The 12,322-nt window shown below is 47.3% G+C and overlaps 1 protein-coding gene across 2 annotated transcripts in view; it reads left to right on the top strand.

The window, feature by feature from the left end:
* HK2 (hexokinase 2) overlaps positions 1 to 11,239 on the top strand; it is a 148,383-nt gene extending 137,144 nt beyond the window's left edge. For both annotated transcript variants that reach the window (XM_085633421.1, XM_085633422.1), the window contains exon 18: positions 10,047 to 11,239. In XM_085633421.1, coding sequence (XP_085489547.1) covers positions 10,047 to 10,191 — 145 coding nt within the window. In that variant the 3' untranslated portion in view covers positions 10,192 to 11,239. The remainder of the gene's footprint in view (positions 1 to 10,046) is intronic.
* The last annotated feature ends 1,083 nt before the right edge of the window (positions 11,240 to 12,322 follow it).

Raw genomic sequence — 12,322 nt, 5'->3', positions numbered from 1 at the left:
TCCCGCTATGTCCTGCGGGCCAGTCTTTCCTCTGAGGTTTGGGAACAACCACGACTTTACCCAGTTCACTTTAAGTCCCGAGACCTCCCCCAGTTCGTGTAATAATGCCTTTGCCCCGAGCAACGCCTGTTCTGTGTTCTCTAGCAACAGTAGCAGGTCGTCGGCATAAAGGGCTATGTGGTGCTGCTGCCCACACACCTGCATGCTGCTGTAGTATCGCCCCGTCCGGGCTTTGGCCGCCAGTGGTTCCACAGCCAGCGTAAATAGGAGTGGGGAGAGCGGGCAACCCTGCCTCATACCCCGGCCTACAGCGTATGCTTCAGAGATCATACCCTCTTAACTCGTGCCATGGAGCAGTTATATAGCAAGGCCGTCCACTCGATAAATGTGTCCCCCAGCCCGAATTTAGCCATAGCATGGAATAGATGAGGCCATTCTAGGCTGTCAAAAGCCATTTCTATATCGACACCAAACACTGCGGCTGCATCTTTCTGATAGGAGTCTGCTTCTAGAATCTGCAGTAACCTCCGAATATTCAGGGCCGTATTCCGGGCGGGTATAAATCCAGCCTGATCTTGGTGTATTATGGATGATATGAAAGGGAGTAAACGAGTGGCCAATATACGACTCAGGATTTTGTAATCCGTGTTGAGCATGGACAGCGGACGGTATGCCTTTCTGTCCCATGCTGGTTTACCAGGTTTAAGGAGAGGGATGATAACTGCCTCACTCGTTGATACTGGAAGCTGGCCTAATTCCTTCGCAGCATTGTAGAGCGCTACCAAACGCTGCGCCAGCTGCTCAGTGTAGGTGATATAGAATTCTATTGGTAGGCCGTCTGTCCATGGCATTTTATTCCGGGCCATATGTTTATTAGCCGACCTCACTTCCCCAATCTCCATATCTCTGACTAGTAATTCCGCCTGGTCTTTCCCCAGCCCTGGCAGTTGGAGCTCTTGTGTAAACCCATGTAGATCTCTCTCCGTCTGGAACGTCTTGCTCTTATACAGGTCCGCGTAGTAATTGTAAAACAATTTGTTTATACCATCTTGTGTGTAACAAGCACCCGCCCGAGGATCCCTAATTTCCAGTATCATCGATTCTCTGCGGGACGGGTTAGCCAGCCAGGCCAATAGGGCGCCGGATTTATCTCCCTCTACGTGTGTGTGTGTGTCATATAAGCTTTATGATCGAGGCATCGCAGTCGTTCCACCTGTGCCGCCACCACCTCCCGTGCCTCTTCTAGTACTCTGTGTATCTGGCCTTCCAGGGCGGTCTCTCTCCACATCCCGAAGGCGCTGTTCCGCCACTCCCACCTCCACTAGTATCACCCTACAGACACCCACCATCTTAGCAATACGACATCCCTGAATCACCGTTTTAAAGGCATCCCATTCCACCAAGGGTGTCTAAGCTGTACCTTCATTGTCCCCAAAGTATTGGGTTATGGAAGTGCCCACCGTGTTGCGAAACACCGGGTCCTCCAGCGCCTCCGGGCGCGGTCGCCATGTCGGAATCCAGCTCTCACACTCGTCTATTGCAGCCGGAGCAAAATGGGGTTGTGATCTGACAATGTCCTAGCGAGGTACTTGCTGCCTTGCACTCCTGCATGTACGTACGGAGAGCATAAACCCACCTAAGCGCACATGGAGGTCGTGCATCGCAGAGAAAAAGGAGTAGACCCGTTCTCCCGGATGTTGAGCCCTCCAGGTGTCCACTAATCCCCAACGGTCCAGACAATTTCTCCGCGGCTCCGCAATCTTATGAATAGGTGCGTTAGGAAGTGGGGGATATGAGCGATCCATGATCACAGCCGATATACAGTTAAAGTCCCCACCCAACAATACTGACCCAGTGATATAAGGCTCTAGCTTCCCAGACTGTTGCGACAGAAAGGTTGGTTGCTCCGTGTTGGGAGCATATATGCTCCCCAAGGTTATGTTACGCCTGTCTAGTTTCCAAAGTATTACAACATACCGCCCCTCTGGGTCTATGAGTTTTTCCCTACACTGAAAGGGCACCATGGCCCGCACCCAGATCAGTGTCCCCCTGGCAAATGCAGAATAGGTGGTATAGAACACCTGGCCTCACTAGCAACGCTGCCCCTTCCTGTGCCTGCAAATGAGTTTCCTGCAGCAGTGCCACGTGCACACCCCTGCGGGCTAAATATGCGTGTATTTTATGGCGACGATACACATAGAGTGCATACCCCGTACATTCCATGATATACACTTCAGGTCATTGGTGGTACCCGTCCCAGCAGTATCTGTAAATCTGTAATGTAAACTGCCCTAGTGACATGCCTGGCTCTAACCACCACCTTAACTAACATGTATCCCCAACTCCCCCTCCCCAGGACAGCTACTGTTAAACTAGTACCCATCCAAACTTGATTAACTAAACAAAAACCACACTGAGTCCTCTGTCAACTACAGAGGTGCTGGGGACCACAGCTGACGTGGGAACTTGTTGACTTTTGTCCATCAGCCCCACCATAGATAGGACAGTCCTGGGCATTCGCCTGGCTCGGAAGCACTATTGCTCATCCAGACCCCTTAATCACTCTAGTTAACCACCCATATTCAGATAATGCCATCTGCCGTCTGTGGAGTCACCACCGGCAGCTGGGAGAGCGTGGGTTTCTTCTGGGTCTGGTTACGGAGGCGACGGCCCGGTCATGCTGGCTGATTCGTGACTCGTTCCTGTACTTCCCTAGGGTTCCCTTCTCGCAGCTCTGTATGTCTCCAACCAGTCCCATGCATCCTTAGGAGAGTCAATGTAGTGCATGGCCCCGTCCAGGATAATACGCAATCGGGCCGGGAACATCAGGGAGTACTGAATACCCTCATCCAGCAGTGCTTTCTTGACTGCCACGTAGGAGGTCCACCTCTTCTGTACCTCGTCTGTTGGCTCTGCGCACCAGGACACCTACTCTGTCCGTCAGGGCCCTTATTTGCTGCATCACGTCTTTCTGTGCTGGCACCAGCTCTGCCAGACTAGCGTCATTTTTCTTAACTTTCTCAGAGAGCTTTTTGAGTTCATCCCCAAGTAGCCCAAGCGCTACAGCCACTGTGCTAATGTCCTGGTAGAAGGTCGACTTGGTGTCCGCTATGGCCTCCAGTATTTGCTGTAGCTGCTCCTGCATCGGGCTTTCTTGTGCAGTTCGCGGTTGGTCCTAGGCATCCTCCTCCTGGGGGCCACCTGCCTGGCGACCCCTGGGTTTGCCCATGTCGTCTTAGGCCCACTCCACTCACTGATACTCACCCCGTCAAGAGGTAGCAGGTGCACTGCAACGTGTGTCTAGGCCAATCAGCTGTGTGGAGGGGCCCCGGCTCCTGTAATATGCACCTCCGGGTCAGCAGCGCTCACTGTCTTACCAGGTCCGCCCGAGGTCTGGGCGCACTGCTCTAAGTCTTCTGTCATGTCCCTTTCCCCTAGCTTCAGGGCTGCAGGGAAATGCTAGCTGCCCTGTCCCAGGCCTGCTCACCGTCACCTCCCAGATGCTACTGTCACCACAGGCCTCAGTGCGCCTCAACCCCCCACTGAGTGTGGGCCCCTGTGCGTTGCATTATCAGCGGGCAATCGACTTTTACATACTCTAGTTCACAATAGGGTCAGTCTATGCTGCTGTACGCACCGCTGCCACCATCTTGTCCTCCGCCACTAGGCACTCCATCTCCTTCTGCTCTCGATGCCAAACCGAGTCCACAGCCCTCCCTGGGCTTCCTTCAAGAGGGGTCTGCTCGGTGGTTCAGTATTCACGCCTGATCTCCTCCACAGCAGAGTCTGTCGCGCCCACACGCTCCAGCTGCCCAAAGCCCGCTCTTGGGCAATAGTCTGATCCTTCCCCGATATATCCTGGATCGTTTTACCAGGCACAGTGCTTCCAGGTCCGCAGTATCTTCCCGGCTGCGCCGTTTGGGATCCCTCAGGGGCAGGTCTGGATGCCGTCCCATTCAGTGTGGGTGAAAGATCTCCGCCGCAGGCCGAGCAGAGACCAGGGGGCTGCTGCGCCACTCAGTAATCAGTCCCGCACCACCAGGCGCCCGCGTACCTCTTGTTCGTTCTCTCTCTCGGGGCCGGTCGGCTCGGATCACACGCAAGTCTGAGCCCTCTGGTCGGCCTCGTATATCCAGGGGTCTGCAGTGTTTCCATCAGCACTGCAGCTGCTGGGCGCCAGTCCAGTGCCTGCGGTCGCCCCTGAGTGCGTCCCGGGAGAACTTCACCGTCCGGAGTCTCCACCGCTTACAGCCCAGCGAGTCAGATTACAGCTGTACGAGCTGCCATAATGTCCCCTCCTGCTGCAGGTCCACTAATTATTCGTCCTGGCAGCTAGTTGCAGCAGGGGGCTGTTGTGTAGAGCAGGGCAATCGCAGCGCAGCAGCTCAAGGTCTTTCTCCGCTCAAGACCGGAGCTCAGCACACTGCGTGGGTATCGGCCGCCTCAGCCGCCATTTTGAGCCTCTGCGCTCTGACCGGGCAGTTTCTCTTTCACCTCCAATTTACGCTGTGGGCCCAAAGTTGCAGTGCTCCAGGTACTCTCTGCACATACACAACCCACAGGGGGTCAGCGATGGCTCGCTACTCAGCCCAGGACGTCCAGATGAACAGGAGAATTATGAGGCTGATGCGGAGCTCTCTGCTCACGCGTCCGCCACCATCCCCGGCCAATCCACGCCTCCATGGTACTGTTAATCATGACACCCTACTTCACTGCAGTAAGTAAGACTGGGCCAGTCTCATTCACTGCAAGGAATAGTGTGTGACTTCCCCCAAGGATCATCACATGCTCTTTGGCTTTTTAATGCACGCTTGGAGGCTGATGCTGAATATGTAGGCCATTACAAAATACCATATTACACCTATGCTGGTGATACAGATTATGATCTACCTTGTTGAAGACAGTAGTAGCAGCAATACTTTCTTACCTTACTCTTGTGTAGGAATGGATGAAAGAAAGCAATGTCTGCCTCAATGGCTCAAAAACTGAAATTGTATTCTTGTGCAGACTAAACCCAAGGTAGTTACATTTCCAGTGGCTCTCTGTGATCACCCATTTACTGCAGCTCTCAAAGTAAAATCCTTGGAGTCTTCTTTGAACCTATTCTCTTGTGCACTCCACATGTAATTGTGGAGAAGCAGAGTGCACACATCTACCTTCTTATGCTTCGCAAAGCTTGCATCATAAACTTGACCTCATCCACGAGCTGATGATAATGCACATACGTAGGTCTCCACAGTAAGACTTTACATTAACTTTAGCTGATGCAAAACCTAGCAAAAACACACTAGTTCTAAGCATAAAAAAAGATTGAACTCACCACTTCTGCCCATGCTTACATCTGCTCCCAATAACACAGCGCATAGAGAGCAAATTGGTCTTAGGCGGGATGGTTCCTTTTGCAACTGTGAACCATCCCACAATTTGAAATCTAATACCAGGATAAATGCTGCATCTTTCAATACAATGGGTGTTCTTGACGAAAGCAAACCCAAGGAGATGATGGATGGAGCGCCACTCATTCAGACACTCACCCCAGTCACAGATCTGGGTTGAATCCATCGTCCTTCTTTACCTCACTTCGCCACCCCAGTTCAGACCCAGCTATATGCAAATTAGTCTTGACCCTGTGTCTTATGGGAACAGTCTGGCCTGAACTGCCAAGCCAGGTCTTCCCTGGACCGGAAACCATCATCCTGGGACCAGTTTCAGGGTAACACCCCCATCAGCCAGGCTAGCTTGAATCCAGTGGCAAAGTGAGCAAAGGAATCACAACTGGGCATACCCTGCCAACTTAGGGCGAACAAAGCAAACCAAAGGAGATGATGGGTGGAGCGCTGAAACTTTTCAAACACACCCCCAGTCACAGATCTGGGTTAAATCCATCATCATTCTTTAGCTCACTTGAAGAAACCCTGCAGATACATGATACGAAAGCCTTAAACAACTAGAACCTAGCCCTTAGACAATAACAGTCATTTCAAATTCAGATGGGAACTGTAGACTTTCCTGTCCCTTCACATTTTCTCTAAACCTACATCCTGATTGGATGACTATGCAATTAGCAACGTGCAACCAAACCCTAGACAATGCATCATTCTGTGCTTCGCCGGCTGTGGTAAATTCAGGTTACTGCGCTGGCTATTAAGGTGGGAGTTCTCTGATTAATCTTTACTCTCCCTCTTCATAACCGGAAATGGATTTTACTTATCTGTGTACTGTGAATGTATCCTGTTCATAAATTTGCAATCTTCTATTTTCATTATCTTTCTCTTATACTTGCCTCCCTTCTCTCTGGGGCACTCCGCGCTGGCCTGCCAGTGGCACATGATGTCTAAAATAGCACCAATAAATTAATGTAATGTTGTATTTTTTTCAGCTGCTACTGTGGTTTTAATAAATTGTCCATTGTAAATAAAAGAAGCCTAAGATCCTTTATAACAAAAAATGGTGTAAAACACATTTGGTGCACTTTATGACTTGCCTTGCTTTGGGTTAGTTCTAGAAAACTAGAAAGAACATATTCTGTTCAGCTTCTGGTAATAATATATTATGAAATTAATTTCTGCTTTCAAGTTTATTACAAAGCAAATATATTCATTAGAGAATTCAGAGATTTAGAACTATTTCAGCAGCTGGTTAGCTCAACTGCCCAAGCCACACTCGATGTCAACTGGTATCTGCTTTGCCTAGATTCTTTGAACTTGACCCTTGTTATTCTGCCCTGCTTACTGCACAAGTTAATTCTTCAGTGAAGGTATTTTAATTTCTTCCACAAACTAGCATTCAAATTATTTCTTCTACTGAAGAGAAATCTATTTTCTGCATTGTGACCCCTTAGAAATCAACTAACATTATCTCTAGGTGGTAGCTAATCCATTGTCGCTTGTTTCGACATGGCTCTCTCACAGTTACCAAGTCTTCTCCAGCACTGATAGTTCAAAGTCCTTGCACACAATGCCTGTAAGGAATCTGAGGTCTTTCTGCAGGAGCGTCAGGAACCAGTAGAGTATGCCTCAATCTTCCCCTGTGGTTCTCCGACCCTATCAAACACTAGAGTGTCGGATGACTCAACAGGGGAAAACAGGGAAACAAAACAAGGGAAGAAGGGGGTCCGGTTTATGGATGGTTGAAGAGGACTTCGAGAGATGGCAACACTCCGTTGTAACATAAAGAGTGGGTTAACCATGAACAACATACAGCCCCCTCATATCTACAGGAAATACATTCTGTATTCTTGCCTACCAAAGCACAGGTACTTCTGATGTGGAACAGGATGGGGCAACACTCCGCAAAGTTTAGGCACTTCGAATGTCGACCAGGATTAATAGATGGCTTCACTCTGGAACATTCTATATCACAAGCAGCAGAGGATTATTACTAATTCTTCTTAAATGTATGTATTGTCCCTCTTCCCACTCCGCTAAACTCACATGTTCTTTGGAAAGGTTCTCCTAAGAAGGGTGGAGTTGTTGTGTGGCTAGTGTTGCATTACGACAGTGGTTTGTAATCCTAGGATAGAAACATCACAAATTACGTCCCCCTCTTTACCGTCCAAATGAGAACAAAATAAAGCAGCACACAGCGCTGTTACCGTTTTCTTCTGTCGCTGAAGAGTTTGTGGCACGGTGGTTCACGCTAGATATCCCTTTTGCCCAAGGGGCGACAGAACCATGCTAGCAGTAAACTACCAGGAGACAGCGCGGAAGAACGAGCTCCTCCAACTCTACTTCAACCCTCAACAAACTTGACCCGCAAGCCTAGGGAAGGATAAGGACTAACTAACATAAACCAGAATAAGGGGAAGATAGGGGTGCTGCCTAAGAGCAGACAAAGAACACAAGACAGGGAACCAACCAAGGAACTAGGTTAAAGTGGATTCTGCAACGACGGAATGGCGCAGATACACTCACTCAGGTGATGGGGATGTGAGTGGATCCACGGTGCAGCAGGAAATTCGTGGCAGCGGCGAAACACGGAGATGAGAATCTTGTGACACCGGGAAACCATGCAGCTCAAGGCACAAGTGAAACTAACTGCAACGGCGTCGCAAACGCCCACAACAATGCCGCTGAAACTTTTCTCTCTACTCGCTAGAAGAACGATACGGGACTACGACGCCTCCGGGACAGGAAACAGGAAGTCTCCGAACGGAAGTCAGGCAATGGGAGCCAAAGACGGAAACAGGGCTTGGAGCTAGAACGCTAAGCGCGTTCGACCGTGTTTCCAGTCCTTATATACTGGACCTGCGCACCCGTCCGTTCTCCAGGCATGACAATGCCTTTGTTTAAATTCAGGATCTATCACACTTCAGCCATGCAGCCTGGTCAATGTGGATGTAATTTAGGACCATGGAAATGCATTGTAAAACCAAAGCCTAGAGTGAGTCAATGAGAAATGCATATTTCATGTACTCATATTCAAGCATTGAATGTATCGAACAACAGACCAGAAATATTCTTATACTCCGCACAGCCAGAGTAGTCTAAAATACATATTATAAAAACCCATATTTGCAAAGCACGTATCCCTCTTTATGGTTTCAAGGGTATGGGGGCCATCGGGGAGATTACGTGAGCTATTGCCCAGAGTCTCATGACTCTGAGCTGAAATGACGCCAGCCTCGGGGATTCAACCATGAGCCCCGCGCTCGGAAACAGCCGCTCTGGCCGCTGCACCACACCTCTTACATTTTCAAACACATGCACTCACAATTACTGCAGTGAACAATTTAATTTTTTTAATTTTTTTTATTTTACGGAGTTTTATATAGCGCAAACTTGACCCGGTATCGGGTATCAGAGTGCTTTACATAGCACCAGTTGCGTTACATGAGGACACATTCATTTTTGTTAGGCATGGGGAGATTAAGTGATTTGCCCAGAATCCCTGTATGTTTAGCGCCATTGCCGAGACTCAAACCTGGTTCCCCAGATTCAAGGTTGACCGTCCTAGCCGTTAGTCCAACTCCTCTCCACATAACATGAACTACGCACCATAAAACAAAATGGCTGTTGTAAAGAATTAATCTGCTGTTATTTGGATGCCTTACCTTACGGATTCTACAAGTACTATTAAAAGGTCTCTGAGCTCCATTCTCCACTTGTCATTCCATGTCAACTGTGTTGCACACCGAACAGGCTATATATCTGTGAATTTACCCTTCTTGTTCTCTGGCACCCGTGTTGCCTTGGAGCGGCCATAAAGATCTATAAAAGCATACCTGCAGCCAGAAGCTGCCACACCATATTTTAGTCTTAAGATCAACTTGAGTACTGCATTTCCTATACTTGCAGCTTCATTACCCCTCACTAAGTTATACACGACAGACCACAGAAAGTCATACATCTGGATAGTGGGTACCTACACGTGTGCCGTAAGTGAAAGCTCCACACCACCATTTTGGCGCTGAGGGTTGCAATTCACAAACAAGTGGAAGACTAGGCCGCTGCACTTTATTCGCTGACAGAATAAGAAGGATATTGGCTGAACTAAGTCACTACTGGGCAAATCTGAACTGTTGCTGCTACTGTATAGATGTTCCATCTCTGTGCATACTGTATTCATGTCTTGTATTGTTAGTCATTCTTCTACTTTGTAAAAGTTAAGGATTATTTGAGGAGAAACTAGCCCAGAACAAGCAGCTCATTGAAGAGGGCCTTCTAGCTTGGGTACCATCCACATCTCACATCTTGTATGCGTTTTTTGTGTCGAAACATGTAAACCAAGTCCAGCATAAAATAGAGTTAGACTACAGTGCAGCATACCTTTCCAAAAAACACATTTAAAATTCTGGGATTCTGCATAGAAGAAAAGCTCAGGTTGCTGCAAGGAGCACACTTTATGAAAAATCCTATCCTATTATTTGAATGTTATAACTTGTTAGTGTGTTTATACAATAGAAGTAGATTACAACAACTGGGTAGTAGAGTGAAACTAACTAAAAGTTAGTGGTGATCACATTGCTTCTCTTCGTTGTCTGGTTATATGCTATATGGGCAAAATGTTGCTGTGTCCACAAAACTAACAATGTTGCTTTTTCTCAGCTTTTCCACAGTGATGGTCCAGACTGTGAAGGAGCTGTCTCCAAAGTGTGAAGTTTCATTTCTCCAGTCAGAGGATGGCAGCGGGAAAGGAGCAGCTCTAATCACAGCAGTGGCATGCAGGATCCGCGAAGCTGGGGAGCGATGAGAACATTCCTGCAGAATTCATGCCATGTTTTCATATTTGAAGACTTATGGAATGGTTTATATTACGGACTTGAAAATGCTTTCACTTGTTTCTTACTTATAGGAACGTACTGGATGATAAAGTACTATAATGTTTATAAAATAAATAAAGAAGGTAGGTGCTAGGAATTTGTCCCTGTGCCATAAACCACACGTCAACTTAAAGAGTTTTTCCTAAATATTTGTCCCCAAACCTACAATACGATGGATTTCAGTGCTCCACACATTTCAACTTTGCATCTCTTGTAGCTTTAGAATTGCTGTAAATAGACTGTCTAGGTCATATGTGCTGTTGCATTGTCACTTTACATTTAGTGGATTGGTCTTATTTTTTAGGTAAACTCAAATGCCTCATTACCTTGCTCGCTAGAGTTTAGCTATCCAAAGAACACCATCTTTGTTGGTTATAGAGAAAACTAACCAGTGAATTGGAAAACCCGATTGTTGAAGGCCTGCTAGGCAGGAATTGCCCAGTGGAGACAGAGTAGCTGAAATGCAATACATGTATTTTTGTGAAGAGGGAGAACCCTGTTATATGGAGTAGATAACTTGCTGGTTGAAACAAAAACAAAAAACATTTTGGGTGAGAAGTGTGCTAGTGTGGATGCGGGTGAGAGCCCTGCCTGTCCATGTGATCGCTATATTATATTTGCTACCAAATGTTGTAGAGATTTTAACATGCCCTTTCCACCACAGTTTAATGGACCCTCTTGTGTGTGGGAATTTCACATTGTTTTCGTTTGGATTGTTTGGGGTATTTATTGGTGGTTCAATCTATTTAAAAGACTGCTTCATGTATATATTTGAAAAAGAGGTTATTTATGACTAGTACAGATGTTCAAATAGAGCATATGTCTTTAAAAGTTTCTAGATGTTTTATGTAATGATCAAAAGGTATAAAATTGGGTTCAGGATTAAATTGTTACAAAGAACCATATGCAGCACTCGGAGACTGTTTTGCTTGAAAATATTCAAAGACAATAAAATCCACATTGTGGACTGTTTAATAACATGTTTGTTTGATCAATTATTTGGGAAGCACAATATCAAATCTATCTTTGACAAACTCTTAACCTGTGTAAATTACACAATTTGTTCTGTTAGGTCGCAAAAGTAGAACGAATCCCTTGAGTTTACGACTAGAGGTGAAAACCAAGATTAATGCACTAATAATATGGCAGAAGGGACAACCTCCATGATTTTGCAAGAGTATCCTATCCTCTAAGCAGTAAATAGGCCTGTCTGTCTTTGAGACCTATGCAAACTAAATCATTAAATTATTGGGTGCTTATTTAGTTAGATGCGCACCCCAAAAAGCTTAAATTATACTTTGGCAATCGCCAGTAACTTGAGTCTTCTGCATTACCGGGTGCACGCTAGAGCTGTGAAGCGGCGATCTTAGGAAAGGTGTGCACGCGGCACCCACAGCCGGCCTGGTGACAGTTGATTTGTTTTCAAATTTCAGCTGCACTGCCTGCCACAATTGGACATGATGATCCTCCTCTTCTGTATCGTGAACCTGGCTCAGCATGCACTGCTCTGTGCACCCAGAGCATCTTACTATTGCCTGCATAGTGCTACCTGCTGCTACAGCCTAATCATTATAAAAAGATACTCCTAACATTAGTCTGTGAACAGCCAATAAACAGGCCCACACACTGACCAATCAGCACTTCTGGTTCTGCCATTTTGGACCGGACTGTCCCCGTTTATGGGCACACCACTTGTATTAACTTCCAGCTCACCTCCAGCAGACGCAGGTGGGACTGATTGTGGGGAGGCTTTAATTTACAGCTCACCTCCAGCAGAAGCAGGTGGGACTGATTGTGGGGAGGCTTTAATTTACAGCTCACCTTCAGCAGAAGCAGGTGGAACTGATTGTGGGGCTGCTTTAATTAACAGCTCGCCTCCAGCAGGCGCAGGTGGGACTGATTGTGGGGCTGCTTTATTTCACAGCTCACCTCCAGCAGAAGCAGGTGGGACTGATTGTGGGGCTGCTTTAATTCACAGCTCACCTCCAGCAGAAGCAGGTGGGACCGATTGTGGGGCTGCTTTAATTCACAGCTCACCTCCAGCAGACGCAGGTGGGACTG

The sequence above is a fragment of the Triturus cristatus genome, chromosome 11, assembly GCF_964204655.1.
Source record: "Triturus cristatus chromosome 11, aTriCri1.1, whole genome shotgun sequence".
NCBI lineage: Eukaryota > Metazoa > Chordata > Amphibia > Caudata > Salamandridae > Triturus > Triturus cristatus.
Note: the sequence above shows the minus strand (reverse complement) of the source record. Positions and strands in the feature narration are given on the sequence as shown.